We start from the raw sequence: 15,656 nt of genomic DNA on the forward strand, positions 1-15,656 counted from the left end.
GTGGAGGTGGCCAGGGGCCTGTGGGGAGACAGGTTTCTATAGATTGGAGAGCAAAGAGGATGATTCAGATGGAGGATGGATTTTCCAGGACCTGATGTAGGGGTCTTCATGAAGGAAGGGTGTCCCCCCACCCCCCACAAAAATGTCTCCTTGGCCTGGGATGCAGAAAATTCCTGAAGGGGGGATAGGGGGGGCGGAAGAGCATCTCAGCCTCTTGGCAATCCCAGTGAATGCTAACATTTGGCCAGTCTGATGAATTTTCATTTGTCTGGTGCCAAGAGCAGCAGCAATAGTTAATATTTACCTTCCTGTGTGTTGGGCACAATGGGAGACTCTGCAGACAGCAGGTAAATCCAACTCAGTCAGCACACAAGTCCGGTGGGAAATACAGGGAAGTAACTAGATCAGGAAATGATAGAGGTGGGACCCAGTCTTTATAGCTTCACTCAGCTCCATGATTCAGCATTTCCACCTGTTTCCACATCCTAGCCCTTAGGTATTTGAGTCCACTGGGTGGGTGTGCAGCTCCCTCTGCTGGTAGCCATGAAGAACAAGGCCGGATAGTCAAATCCAACAGAGTAACTGCCTCACTCAGCTGGACCACTGTCCCTTCATTGAAAATCTGTGTGTATTGAAGGTTTATTTTTAAATTAGTATATATTTTCATTCAATTTATATATTAAACTTAGTGATGGACACATTAAACAAATTACTACAAATTGCAAGTTCATACAATTGATTACAAATTTCACATTAAATAAATTACTACACTATTAACTAAAAAAGGATATGCAGAATCTTTAAATTACCGTTGTGGAACACTGAGTAATGGCCTCCAAAGAAATGCTAGTGAGGCTTCTGCTCTGTAGGTCCTTGGAACCTGTGAAAAATTACCTTATCTGGCAAAAGAGACTTTGCAGGTCTGATGAAATTAAGGGGCTTGAGGAGGAGTATCCTGTGTTATCCAGGTGGACCTTAACTGTAATCACAAGTGTCCTTAAAAAAGGAAGGCAGAGGAAGATGAGACGCTAGAAGTAAGAGATGTGACAACAGAAACAAGAGACGACAGTGACGTAGTTGTGAGGCAAAGATTTCCGAGGAATGCCCATAGCCTCTAGAGCAGTGGTTCTCAACCTTCTGGCCCTTTATTTTTTTAAAATATATTTTATTGATATTTTACAGAGAGGAAGGGAGAGGGATAGAGAGTTAGAAACATCGATGAGAGAGAAACATGGATCAGCTGCCTCCTGCACACCACCTACTGGGGATGTGCCCGCAACCAAGGTACAGGCCCTTGACTGGAATCGAACCTGGGACCCTTCAGTCCGCAGGCCGACGTTCTATCCACTGAGCCAAACCAGTTAGGGCAACCTTCTGGCCCTTTAAATACAGTTCCTCATGTTGTGACCCAACCATAAAATTATTTTCGTTGCTACTGCTATGAATCGTAATGTTATGAATCTGATATGCAGGATGGTCTTAGGTGACCCCTGTGAAAGGGTCGTTCGACCGCCAAAGGGGTCACGACCCACAAGTTGAGAACCGCTGCTCTAGAGGTTGGCATTGGCAAGGAACAGACTCCACCCTGGAGCTGCTAGAAGAAACCAATCCTGCTGACACCTTGATTGTGTGTTAGTCCTGTAGACTCACTGATGCACATAGAGGTATTTAGGAGGCCAAATACCAGTGCACTTGCCCAGAGATTCTTTGCTCTCTCTGTCCACAAATATTAATGCCCAGAGAGGGCGGGAGTCTCCCCTAAGCAGGGTTGGGAAGCTAGCTGTGCAGGTCTGTAGCTTCTCACTGGAGCATCAGATGCCGCTTCATCTGACTACTTTCTGAGAGGCTGATCCTCCCCAAGGTGACACTACACAGGTTTGTAAGGGGCAAGTTCATGAGTAGAAGACTTCTCAATCGTGTCATTTTGCACTTAAAATCTACCTTTCCAATCCCGGTAGAGACCCACAGTAGTACAGCATCTAATGCAGACATTCTCCACCCTGGCTGAAGCTAGAATCACCTGTAAGCTAAAGAGCCTGATTTAAAGGGCCTTGGGTGGATCCCAGGACAATTTTTTTTTTTTTTTCAAAGCTTCCAGGTAAGGCTACCAACAAAGAAGCCGGGCGCAAAAACTACTACTCCAGCGCCCTCTGCTGGAAGGAAATGCTAGTGAAGCTTCTGCTCTAGGGTTATCTTGTGCTTAGAAAACTTCAGTTTCAACTTTGCAGATGGAGGCATTTCTTTGTGTTGGCTAAATATGGGATGAGAGAGAACCTGAGGAAGGGATGTGTTTTTTAAACTTTTTATTTTGAAAAATAAGAATTGTAAGAATAATACAAAGAATTCCCATATACCCTCATGAAAATTCACCAATTAATATTTTGCCACCTCTTGTTTTATTAATAACTCCTTCACCCCACCACCCCAACCCTTTGAGATTAAGTGGCGGATGTCCTAGCCCATCACTTGTATTTCCTAAAAATGAGGACATTGTCTTACATAACCACAATACAATGATCACACTTAGGAAATTTTATATCAACACAATACTATTATATAAACAATGTTCAGTTTTAGCCAGTACCACAATAATGTCCTTTATGGCCTTTTCCTCCTCCTCCCCCAATCCACACACCTGAGATGGTGCATTGCGTTTGTCATGCTTCTTTAGTCTTCTATAATCTATAACTGAGAAGGGATATATTTTATTTAATTTTAAAAAACCCTGTTTTTGTTGATTTTAGGGAGAGGGATAGAGAGATAGAAATATCCATAATCAGCTGCCTCCTGCACGCCCCCTACTGGGGATCAAGCCCTCAACCCGCATGTGCCCTTGACCGGAATTAAACCCAGACATTCAGTCTGCAGGCCGATGCTCTATCCACTGAGCCAAACCGGCTAGGGCTGTCAGGCAACTCTTGAAACATGCTCATATCAGCTTATTTTGGAAGTCTGTCTTTTATTTTTCCACCATTATCTCTATGTGGTTACTGGTTGATACACAACATCTTCAGGTGAGGTGCCTTCCTTCATCACCAACAATTTTTCAACCAGCTCTAGCAATAACTTTTTCAAGTATGACCTTTTCATTTTTTATTTCTCATAATAGACTTTACTTTTAATTGTGTTTATACAAAATTATCTTCTAAGGGTTGGATATTGGGCAGTGTCTGTAGCGCATGGTTTACAGTTGACAAAATTCTATTGTAACTTTAGCTCTTTAGCCTACTGCAGAGGGTCAATCACAGAAAGTAGGCCTGGGGCAGAAGAGGGAGTAGATGGGGAGTTTGGTGTCCCAATTACAGACTCCCCTCCCCCAGCCCCTTCTTCCCGCATGCCACCCAGAATAGCCCTGGCATCTTTGTAGGGTCAGGCTGCCAATTCACACTGATCCACTGCTCTGCTCACCCCGCCCAGCCATGTCCTCTGTCCTGTTCCCAGAGCCTGCAGCCTTCAAGGCGCCCCTCAGCCCCAGGCTGGTTCACGTGTACTCCTGAGACAGTACCGCATCGTGGAATATCCGGGAAGGTTCAGTTCCTGTCTCTTCCTAATTGGATGACCTTGGACACCAAAGACTGCATGGTGTCTGCCCTGTCTGCACCTCAGGAGGCTGTGGTCCAATTCAAATGGGATCTGTAGGCTCTCCTTATAAATGCTTAGCTGTTATTTTACTAATTTCCCCGCTGCCCTCCAAGCTGTCACGATGCTGGTCTCTCGGGTGCACAGCCTCCGGGGCTCCACCGCAGCAGAGCCCGAGAGGTGGGGCTTCTGCAGCCTCATCCTTGCTTGCCCTCCTCCACAAAGAGGAGTCAACAGGGACCCCAGGTGGGGCCCCGCACTCTTCTTTTACCTTTCATAAAATGAACCACAAGGATGCTACCACTCTCGCTGCAGACGGCAGGCATTGTTCGTGGGCTCCTGCCTGGCTTGTTCTATTCAAGGACAAAGCATCCTACCTGTGAATTACTTGCCTGTTTCATCCCCTCTTCTGTCTTCTAGCTGTCTGCCTTTTGGCTTCTTTCATTGCTCATTTGTGTCCCTGCTTGAAGTTAGCAAGTGGCATTGAGGATAAATCACCATCGCAGGGGCCATGTGCAGAGTCCTTGCAGTGTCCCGTGCTCGGAGTTTATCTTGGTTCATCTCAGCCTTGCTGGAGGACAGGCTGCCATAGCCGAGGCTCAGAGAGAGGAAGCCACGTCCCGAGGTCTCAAAGCTCCCAGAACCAACATTCAAACCCCGGTCCCTCTTCCTCCAAAACCTGTGTGGGTTCTTTTTTTTTTTTTAATTAAAATAACTTTCTTGTATTCTTTTCTATCTTTTTCTGTTTGTTTCTAATAATAAAGCAATACATCACACTCATCAAATTGCTGAAAGTGAAAATTCTGACATACCATGAGTTGGCAATGGAAACTTTCATCGGAATAACTACTTTGAAAGGCAACTTGGCAATATCTAGTAAAGTTGAAATGCACATACCCTATAATGCGACCATTCCATTCCTGGGTATTTACCCCCAGGAATCTGTTGAACATGTACTTGAAGATACCTGTACAGAAATGTTCACAGCAGCACTGTTTTAATGTACTTAATGGGGGGCGGCGGGGGGGGGGGGAGGAGGAGGAATCAACCTAGATAACCATCAACAAGATAATATATACATAAAAATATATATGCATTGCCCTAGCTGGTTTGGCTCAGAGGATAAAGCATTGGCCTGCGGACTGAGGGGTCCCAGGTTCGATTCCGGTCAAGGGCACATGCCTGGGTTGTGGGCTCGGTCCCCAGTGGGGGGCATGTAGGAGGCAACCGATCAATGATTCTCTCTCATCATTGATGTTTCTATCTCTCTCTCTCTCCCCCTCTCCCTTCCTCTCTGAAATCAATAAAAATATATATTTAAAAAATGTATATATATATATGCATATATATATATATTGTTATCTTAAAATATGCCCAAGCCAGTGTGGCTCAGTGGTTGAGCGTTAACCCAGGAACCCAGAAGTCACTGGTTCAGTTCAGCACGAAAGGCTTGTCAGGTTGAAAACTGAAGTTTGGGTCAACAACCGAGACATTTTTTGTGTGAACAGTCGAGAACCAAATTGTTGGAGATGGGAGACATTCGAGAAACGAGGCTTGACTGTAATTAATAATGTTGAGCATCTTTTCATGTGCTCACTGGCCATTTGTAAATGGCTCTGCAGCTTCTTTGTCCATTTTAAAACTGGGTTGTGTGTCTTTTTTGTTGTTGATTTATAAAAGTTATAGATAGATTCTGGATACAAGTTCCTTATCAAATACATGATTTGCAGATATCTCCCCCCATTTTGTAGATTGTCTTTTCACTTTCTTTCTACTGTCCTTTGAAGCAAAAAGTTTGTAGTGTTCATAAAGTCTTATTTATCTATTTTTTTCATTAGTTACTTGAGCTTTTGATGTCATAGGTAAGAAACTATTGCATAACTTAAGAGCATAAAGATTTACTACTGTGTTTTATTTGAAAAGTTTTATAGATTAGATTTTTACATTTAAGTCTATGATCCATTTGGGGTTAATTTTTATATTTGGTGCAAGGTAAGGGTCCAACCTCATTTTTTTTGCCTGTGCATAATGCAGTGGACCCAGTATCACTTTTTAAAAATTATGTTTTATTTTTATTGTTGACATTATTACGGATGTCCCCTATTCCCCCCCACCTCCACCGCTTTACCCCCCTCTACCTAGACCCTACCTTCCCCTCCGTCTGTCCCTCACCACATGTTGTCTGTGTCCATGGCTATGTTTATATGTTCTTTGCCAGTATCATTTATTGATGAGACTATTCTTTCTCCATTAAGTGGTCTTGGTACCCGTATAGAAAATTAATTATGGTAAATATGACAGTTTATTTCTAGGCTCTCCATTCTATTCCATTGATACATGTATCTGTCTGCATGCCAGTACCATATAGCCTTGATTACTATAACGTTGTAATAAGCTTTCAAATTGGGAAATGTGAGGCCTCCAACTTTGTTCTTTTTCAAGATTGTTTTGGCTATTTTTGGACCCTTGCGTTTCAAGCCTGAGTTTTTAGTCATTTTGTTGTGCTAACTCCTATGAAGGAAAATGAGAAGCAGAACCACCAGTCATCAGGGGTTTTGTGGAGTATGTGAAATTAGTATATGAATCTGAAAGCTGAAAAAAAATTGAATTTGATTTTTTCATTCCAGTCCTCAAGCAACCCTTGGTACTGTGGGAAATAATTGAAGCAACAAGAGTGAAGAAACATGTGCCTCCTTGTGTTATACTGCTTTTGTTTGTTTTTCTATGCTATACTACTTTTAGTTGTGAGGTTGCATTAGAGCAAAGAGAAGAAAATTCCAGAACCTGCAGTCTGCAGGGCCTCCTGTCTACCTGAATGATACTTACTTCCTCAGAATATCATCTTCCCTTTGTGTTTGAAGGAAATCCATTCTAATACAGCCTCTCCCCTACAGCAATAACAGCCAAATGAAGAAGCGGCCAACATCTGCAGTGGGCTACAAGAGGCCTATCAGCCAGTATGCTCGGGTTGCCATGGCAATGGGGTCCCACCCCAGGTACAGGGTAAGAAGCTGGAAAGTAGAAGCGGGGAGGGGAGAGAGAGCCCAGGGGAGGTGATGCTCACAGCCTCTGCTGCCTCCACCTACCTCATCACCCTTGCTACACCCGGTATTTACTGAAGGTACAGTCATGGGCTGCTGCTTATGTCTGGTATGATGCTCCTACCACAGGCTGAAAACATAATGTTTCTGGAGTTGGATGTGTCCCCTCCCACTGTCTTCGAGATGGAATTCTCTCATGACCAAGACCAAGATCCCCGTGCACTGCACATGGAGAGGCTCATGCGGTTGGACAGCTTTCTGGAAAGACCCTCCACATCGAAAGTTCGAAAATCCAGATCCTGGTCAGTACCACCCTGACCAGAGTGGGCAGTGGCCTCAGGGTCGGAGGCAGGGAGACTGCACGGGCTACGGGGCTACCGGGAGGGTGTGAAGGGGGGTGATGACGGGGGCGGTGGGGGAGGAGTTTCTACAGCAATAGGGTGAGGGAATGGACGGTCCTCACTGTCCTCTTTCCTGCACTTTCCCAACCTCCCCTTTCACCCACTGTCCCCACCCCCTGCAGGTGCCAGAGTCCTCAGCGGCCTCCACCCTCCACCGCACACGCCTCACTGGCCTCCGCTGCTCTGCGCCCCGCGACAGTGCTAGACCATGAGTGACAACCTTCAGTTAGGCTGCCCGTCTGACAGACGCCTGGGATGGGCCCGCCAACCCTGGATCATCTCATCTGCCGCTTGGTGTGTGTGTGTGTGTGTGTGTGTGTGTGTGTGTGTGCGCACACACGCATGTGCGTGTTTGTATGTGTGAGGGGGTGAGACTCTGGCAGACCGTGCCTCTGCCTGCTCTTCTCAGCCTCCTTTATTTAATTCATGTTATTTATTCATGGAGCTCAGTTCATGTGGGGGAGAGGCCCGCGCCTGAGCCTGCCGGGGTCACTGCATAGCCTCCTTTTCTGCTGACTCTAGACCCCCCCACCCCCCAGTCAGACCTCAGGCTGCTCCCTGTTCATTCTCCCCAGAAGGGAAGGTGGCCAGTGCCTGAGAAGAGAGGACTTTTTCTACCTGTCTCCAAAATCTCCATCTCCTCCTATGCTGATGGTGAGCAGCTCCTAAGCACCTTCTGGGACTGGGAAAATGCTGGGTGCCCCTGAGGACAGGAGAGGGCCTGACAGTGCTGCCAGCACTTTCTGAGCCTCGGAAAACCTTGTTCAGCTTCTTGGGCTCCTTCTCAAAGACTTGAAAGACCTCACCCTCCCAGCCCATGCTCTTCAGCTTGCCAAGAATCCATGGCTTCCCAGACTGCTTCCTGCGTACCTTCCCAAGCCTCGGGTAGGAGTTGTGAACCAACCAGTTGATGCCTCCTCGGACCTGCAGGAAATGGAACAGTAATGGAGACACTGTGGACAGTCACCAAGGGAAGTCCCTCCTCTTCTCCCATGTCCTTTGTGTCTGTGCCCCTCTGAGAAGTAACTTTGGTCAACAAGTGGTCAAGCCAACTCCCTGTTTTTGAGATGCTGCTCCTTCCTGCTTCAAATGTCTTCCCTGTAGCTGCCTGGATCCCAGTTCATAGTGGAGGGAGCGATGTCAGTATCCCCCCGGCTAAACAAAGGTATCGGAACCTGTTGCTTCCCCCTTCATTTAGCACAGGAGACGGAGACCCGGCACGATCTGCCAGCTTGGCCTATTACCCCTGCTTCTGAGTCACATGCATTGGGCTCTGTTTTGTGGAAAACTAACCAACCCCATCTTCGGCATTGTGCACATTGGTCCCTAAGGAAGTGCTCTCCGTCTTCTTTTGTGACATCCCAAGATGTCTCCAGGTATCTCAAGTGATAAGTAAATTTCTACCAAAAAAAAGAAAAGAGATTAATTTTCATTGACTTCTTAAGTATGTGTGTTGGTGGAGGGTTGAAGAGGTAATCATGAGAGAAAACCAATGGTTTAGGATTTTAAAATGCCCTATTAATGGGAGTCTGCAATTCCTAGAATATGAGGAATTTAGTCATTATATAAAATCATAAAATTGACTGATTTGCCTGAAATTTAGTGTGTGGGAGGTGGCGGTGGGGCTGTTTGCCTGGTTATTCTCTTTCCATCAGGAAATTAACCCTTTTTACACTTTTCAAGTTCTGCTCTGAGGACCAACTATGGGTTTTGTGTGGTTTTTTTTTTAATCAATATGCTGCCATCTCTGCTGCAATTTCTGGACTAGATGGTTGGGCAAACTCAATTGCCATTTGCTCCTGTCCATCAAGGATATAACATTTTTTCATCAGAGCCCAAGAGATTATTTGAGACTCAGAATTCAAATACTTGATTCGGCTGAGGCTGGGACAGGAGTTGTATGTAGAAATCCCCCAGGTGGCCTGGGCACAGGGGGCCTCCGGGTCTGCATTGAGCAGCCTTTCCCAGTGACCTCCTTCTCGTTTGTGGATGAAGCAGCACGTGTCACCCCATTCGCACTTGGACACATTGACTCTGCATTGTCTGGTCACTTGACCCTCACAGTCTTATAGCACAATCTGCCCAAGTTCACCGCCCCTGGTCTGAGGGCTGGGCCCGAGGTGTGGTCAGAGGAGGAGCTCCTGCCTGCAGTTTTGTGTATGTGCGTATGTGTGTGCGTGTTTGTGTGTGTTTAACTCCACCGGGAATACTCTACACTCGGCGTAAGATATGCTGGGAACAGGGCCACTGGGGTGGTTGGATCTCAGCCTCTCTGTTTCTCTCTCTCTCTCTCTCTCTCTCTCTCTCTCTCTCTCTCTCTCTCTCGATGTATCAGACATTTGGTTGACAAAGTAAGGGCCCTGATTAGGACCAAATTTCCATGTCTGTCGCGATGGTCTTTATTTAGGACAACAGCTGATGCAGTGGCCCGTATATTACATATGTAATATATAAATATATATATATAAAACATTGCCCTCTATCTCCTTGGCTTAGATGACAAGAAATGCACCTGCACCCTGGTGCTGCCAGCAGCCTGCAGGCCCCAGCCCTGTTCAACTTAACAGTCAATAATAAAGGAATGAGTATCGTTATCGAGTTGGTTGCCGGCCTTCTCTTCCCTTTGTTTCTTTCTACTTTTACTCCCATTTTTATTTTCTCCCATCTCTCTCTCCCTTGTTTTCCTAATGTGGGTTCAATGACACAGGGAGCCCAGCTGCAGTTAATAAAAGGGGACTGGCTGCTTAATAAAAGGGGACCCGTCTGCCCAGTACGGCTGAGAGGCAGGTCCCAGGCTCCAGGCTGAAGTCTGTGCCAGAGCCAAGGCAGCAGCTGTTCATGTTCTGGTAGCGTCCCCACCCCGTTAATTCTGAACTATTAGCAGATTTCAGAACTGCCTAGATGGTGTCCTGATAAACTGTCAATAGCATTTGACAGCTCTGCCCCAACTACGCCTCCATTTATCAGCCAAGAGAGGCTAAAACAGCGAATGATTTGTGTACGGTAAAGCACATAGATGCACCTGGCACATGGTGGGTGTCAGATTAAAATAAAGACTACCTTTCCCTTTTGGTCTCTTCCCAGGGCCTCTTTCCCTCCCTTTTGGGTTCTAGCGATTGGCTTCCTCTAGCATGGAGGTCTCATAGGAAATGAAAAGTAGTTGCTGCTAAGAAAACAAACACAGAGCCCCTGACTCCCAGGAGAGTACGAGGTTGGTCTGTTGCACAACAGCCGTGAACCATTGTTTTGGCAATGACGGTTTTCCTGGAGGGGCTCCCTGCCTCCACACCAGGCTCCAGCCCTGCCTGTGACACGGTTCCAGCTGGGGGGGTTCTGCTTTTTGAGCAGGATTTGCCAGGTGTTGTGTTAGGCTCATTTTATCCTCCCAAGTGGGAATAATTGCTGCTGGTTTATAGGTGGCATTTGGGGCAACTGACTATAGTCATACTTCAGAGATACTATGGGCTCAGTGCCAGACTACTATCATAAAGAGAGTTCAAATCTTTTTTGTCATGGAGGGTCTTGCCTTTAATTTGCAAAAACAACGCAACACCTAGGAAGCACAGTAAAGTGGAGCACAATAAAACGGGGTGTGCGGAGCCTTGGCTAACGGTTAGTAATAACGCTGGACTTAGAGACGCTAGAACCCATATTTTTTCTTCTGTGCCACACTACCTGTCCAAGCCATCGGTCCCTCAGGAGAACTGATAGGCACCCTGCATGTCTTACAGATAGTGGAAGCCGTGGGCAGAGTGCTTGGAAATAAAACCAAATCTGCAGACCCTTAACCTCCAGTCCTATTTTAGAAGCACTTACTCCCCCCATTAGCAGGGGGCTCACCCGTGTGGCTGACAAGGGTGGTTTTCTAAAGCTCCACGAAGCAGCCAGAAGAACTCTCCCGTGGCCCAGTCCTTTGTTGACTGTTGATAAAGAAACTGCCATGTTTCACTTCTTCCCCTAAGACTGAGCACCTGATCTCCAGAGTTACTTCCTTCTGTTTTCATTGCCTGGGGGTGGGGAGTGTGTGTGCAAACTCTTAGCCAGGACTAAAGGTTCGCTTAAGCTGGCCCAAACAAAATGAGAACACAGAAGCGTGCTGTGGACGCCAAGGGTGAGAACAGAACCAGGCCTCAGGAATGGCCTACTACCAGGGACTCAGGCACCACAAAGACCCTCTCTCTTTCACCACATTTCCTTCTGGGTGGAGTTCCTGCTCTTGCCTCAGCTGCTCCAGTTCACGAGAAGATATGTCTGCCAGCAGCTCTCTGTTTACATGATCCAGTCATCCGGAGACACCTAGCGTCTCAGTCCCAGTGCCAAGTTCATGGTAATGTGACTCTGATTCAGGGTTTTGGGTCAGGTGGGTGGGAACATGATATAGGAATAACATCTCCAAGAGTCCTCCTGCCGTAACCATGTATATGTGGGCAGGGGTGCAAATAAAGGTATTTCACCAAAAAAGATGATGAGGATAACAGGGAGGGTGGAGTATGCTCTAACAGTTAACCAAACAGATGTCCATGACCAGTGTGTCCATCACCCAGGATGGCTCATTCTATTATTCTGTTCATTTTTCTTACAACAATTAACCCGCATCAAAATTATCACCCTCAGAGATTCCACTTCATTAGGTCCAGGATAGATCCATGTGGTGGGCATTATAGGTTGCCTTCCCAATATCCATTCTTCCATCTGCCTTATTTACAAATAATTTTGTTTAAGGAGGGCAGTGCACACAATTAGAAATACTCTTTACAGACTCCCTTGCAGCAGGGGGTGGCCATGTGACATGGTTCTGGCCTAGGTCAGTGGTCGGCAAACTGCGACTCAGCAAACCGTGGCTCGCGAGCCACATGCGGCTCTTTGGCCCCCCTTGAGTGTGGCTCTTCCACAAAATACCGACTTCTGTGCATGGGCCACGAAGTTTCAATCGCACTGCACGTGCCTGCCCGCACGTGGTATTCTGTGGAAGAGCCACACTCAGTGGGCCAAAGAGCTGCATGTGGCTCATGAGCCGCGGTTTGCCGACCATGGGCCTAGGTGATGTAAATGAAAGTTGGCTAGGGATTTCTGGAAAATTATTTTGCTTTCCTTGATTTAGGTATCTCCCATCTCTCCTCTTCCCCTTTCTTCTTCCTGCCTAGAACTCAAATGCACCTTCTGGAAGTATATTCTTTCATTGAACAAAAAACTAGCATCTGTTACCCATACACTCCAAGTATTGTTCTAAGTGCTGGAGATGCAGCAGTGAACAGAAGGACAGATAGCCCTATCCATACAGTGCTTGCATTCTAGGGTGGAGAGAGAGAAAAACATATTGCACATATATAGTGTACACATAATGGTGATAAGTATAGTCAAGAAAAATAAAGCAGAGAAGGGAGATAGGGAGTTCCAGGTACTAAGGTGAGGGGGAGGTTGTAGTTTTAAGGTCCATACTAAGAAGGTGACATCTGAGCAAATTCCTGCAGGAAGTCAGGAAGAGGACCATGAAGATATCTGGAGGAAGAGGACTCCAGGAGAGGGAAAACAAATGCAAGTGTAGACAAGACTGGATCAGGTTTGTTCAGGGAGCAGCAACCATATTGCAACCCTGAGGCAATAAGCACAGCATGTGAAGGTTGATGGAGAAGAGACACAAGGAGACCCAAGTTGCTGATGGGATTTGTGATTCTGTGCCAAGCTGGGTCTATCCACTTATGCACTTATAATGGTGCCAGACAGACCCCTTTTAGCCAGTGGCCAGGAGATTTGCCAGGAATCTGCATTTGAAATGAGCACCTCCACTCATTCCAAGGAACCTCTTTAAAAGCTGAGCATCTCAGTTCTACCATTTGTGGTTCTGAGTCATGCTCACAGTGGACCTGCCCTTCAGCAAGCCCCAGCAGCAGGGCCCCCTGCCTGTGTAGACACCATGACTGTGCTCAAGGATGGTAGAGGCAGAGGGCACACAGCCACTGAGGGCACAGAGACCCTGGGGTCCCTGTGCTCAACCACATGCTGCTTCTTCACAACTGGGTGGAGGGAGGGGACAGGGTGCTAACTTGTTTGGACTGAAAAAAAAAAGTGATTATTTATTCACACCCAAAGCTCCCGGTTGCAATAAGGAAAAGAAGACCCAGAAAAGGAAAGTGGTTTCCAAAGGCACACAAATGGTGATCAGGGGAGATGGGCCTGGGAGGAACAAGGACTTACTAGTCAGACACACTGTTTATATTTTTTGTTGTGTGTTTCTTTTTATTTTATAATTTTTTTTTTATTGATTTCAGAGAGGAAGGGAGCGAGAGATAGAAACATCAATGATGAGAGAGAATCATCGATTGGCTGCCTCCTGCATGCTTCCTACTGGGATCAAGGCCTCAATCCGGGGTTTGTGCCCTGACTGGGAATTGAACCATGACCTCCTGGTTCATAGGTCGACACTCAACCACGGAGCCATGTCGGCTGGGCTATTTTTATTTTTGATGTAATTTTAAACTCACAGAACAGTTGCAATAATCATACTAAGAACTCCCACATGCACGGAAATCCTGTTCAAGTTTTGCCAACTGCCCCAAGAATGACCTTTACCACAAAAGGATCCAATTCAGGATCGTCTGTTGCACTTAGTTGTCACATCTCTTTAGTCTCCCATCTAGAAGTCTTCCTCCGTCCATTCTTGACTTTGGTGCCCTTAACACTCATTAATATTAAAGGCCAGTTAATGTGTGGGCTGTGCCTGGATTAAAGTCTCCTCGTGGTTAGGTTCAGGTGATGCACTGCACTGTGGTCTTCTCGTCAGGGGGAACACGATGACATTGCTTTGTGCTATTAACGATCATGTTAACTTTGATTATTTATTAGAGTGGTGCCTCTCAGGCTTTCTTTGGCAAGGAGATACTGTGAAACTATGTGACTATTCCCCTCCTCCTCTAAACTTCATCTACTAGATTGAATACTCATTGGTGTTTCCTGCTTGAACTTATTATTATTATTTATCCCAAGGGTATTTTTCCATTGATTTTTAGAGAGAGTTGAAGAGAGAGGGACAGAGAGGAATATCGATCTGAGAAAAACACATCAATGGGTTGCCCCCTGCACGACCCCAACCAGGACCCCAGTCAGGGAGGAGCCTGCATCTGAGGTACGTTCCCCTGACCGGAATCGAACCCGGGACCCTCTGGTCTGCAGTCCAACACTCTATCCACTAAGCCAATTCAGCTAGGGCTTGAATTAATTATTACTATATGGTTGCTAAATGGTGGCTTTTAATTTCATTGTTTCTTCTACATTTATTAGTTGACATTAGCGTGTGAGCAACTGCTTTCTCTTATTTGTTTGTTTATATCAATGTGGACTCATGCATTCCTATTTTATTCAAAGGGGTTATTATTATTATTATTATTTGATGTTCAAATTATGCCAGATTTGGTTAGTGGCTGTGCCTTCAAGCTGGCCTCTGAGTTCTTCTGAAATGTTCCCATTATTCTCTGAGCACTTCCTTACTTTATGGCGCAAAAAGATGTTACAGACTCATCCAAGGAGTCCCTTTAGTGGTGAATGGTGTGTTTATTGCTAAAGACTGGCTCTACTCCCAGGCTCTCTCAGTGGACAGAGCTCAGGATGAATATATAGAGGCTACACATACTTGCTCACTCACACACACGATATAATTATGTTTACTTTACCTCTACCTATCTAACCATGAGCTCATACTGCTCCCTCCAGTTCCCACCCAGTGTCAGGGTTTATTCCAGTGTTCCTGTTTTCATACTTACAACTGCTTTCTCTGACAGCTGAGAGACCTGGATCCCATTAACTTCAATGTAGTTACTTGTTTGCCCAGTGCCCTAGTAGATGGCCAATTTCTTGACCCACACAGAGCTGCCACCCTGCTCAGTTGGCCTCCTCACATGGGCATGGACTGACTCTGCCAGGCCCCTGCAATGCAGGGCTGTGCCTCATGGCTTTGGACTGAATTACGAAGGAAGGGAGAAAGAAAGGGAGGGGAGTCGGGAGAGACATTCTGTTTGAAACAGGAACCCTCCCCGATTTGATATTCCTCTCTGTGTGCTGAAGCATATTTAGAGAAGCACAAGAGGAGGAAGAAAGGATGTGAACTGCCCCTACTCCAGGGGCTTACCAATCAAATAGTCAGGGAGAACTTCCTTCTGAATGCTGCACGTGAAAACCCAGCCTGCTCGTCACCTACTGCTCGCTGTGCACACGCCTGGCTTTCAGACACGTGCGTCCTCACATAGCCAGGCATTTGGCCTCCACAGAAGAGAAGATAAACAGTTTCCAGAGTCCCACATCCCACATGTTCACGCAAAGAGACGTTTTCTTTTCTTTCTTTTTTTTATTGATGGATTTTAGAGAGAGAGGAAGGGAGAGGGAGAGAGAGAGAAAGGGAGAGAGAAACATGGATTTGTTGTTCCGCTTATCCCTGCATTCATTGGTTGAATCTTTTTTAAGTTTTTTAGTCTTGTATGTACTCCGACTGAAGATCAAACCTGCCACCTTGGTATCAGGACAACACTCTAACCAGCTGAGCTACCCAGCCAGGGCTCAGACAGTCACTTTTCAAAAACTGTATCAAATGGTCATATTTGAGGTCTAGTCTGTGACCTCCCCTTTCCTGAGCTGGTGCCAACCC

General features: G+C 46.2%; 1 protein-coding gene across 4 annotated transcripts in view; it reads left to right on the forward strand.

The window, feature by feature from the left end:
* The window catches only part of KIF3C (kinesin family member 3C), a 32,639-nt gene extending 22,867 nt beyond the window's left edge, over window positions 1–9,772 (forward strand). The window contains exons 6-8 of one of the 4 annotated variants that reach the window (XM_036335136.1): window positions 6,474–6,582; window positions 6,750–6,922; window positions 7,144–9,772. In XM_036335136.1, coding sequence (XP_036191029.1) covers window positions 6,474–6,582; window positions 6,750–6,922; window positions 7,144–7,237 — 376 coding nt within the window. In that variant the 3' untranslated portion in view covers window positions 7,238–9,772. Of the gene's footprint in view, window positions 1–3,999; window positions 4,574–6,473; window positions 6,583–6,749; window positions 6,923–7,143 lie in introns of those variants that run through there. The other 3 variants (XM_036335137.1, XM_036335138.1, XM_036335139.1) reach the window with 3 other exon arrangements.
* Window positions 9,773–15,656: the final 5,884 nt, after the last annotated feature.

Source organism: Myotis myotis, unplaced genomic scaffold, assembly GCF_014108235.1.
Source record: "Myotis myotis isolate mMyoMyo1 unplaced genomic scaffold, mMyoMyo1.p scaffold_m19_p_14, whole genome shotgun sequence".
NCBI classification, from domain to species: Eukaryota; Metazoa; Chordata; class Mammalia; order Chiroptera; family Vespertilionidae; genus Myotis; species Myotis myotis.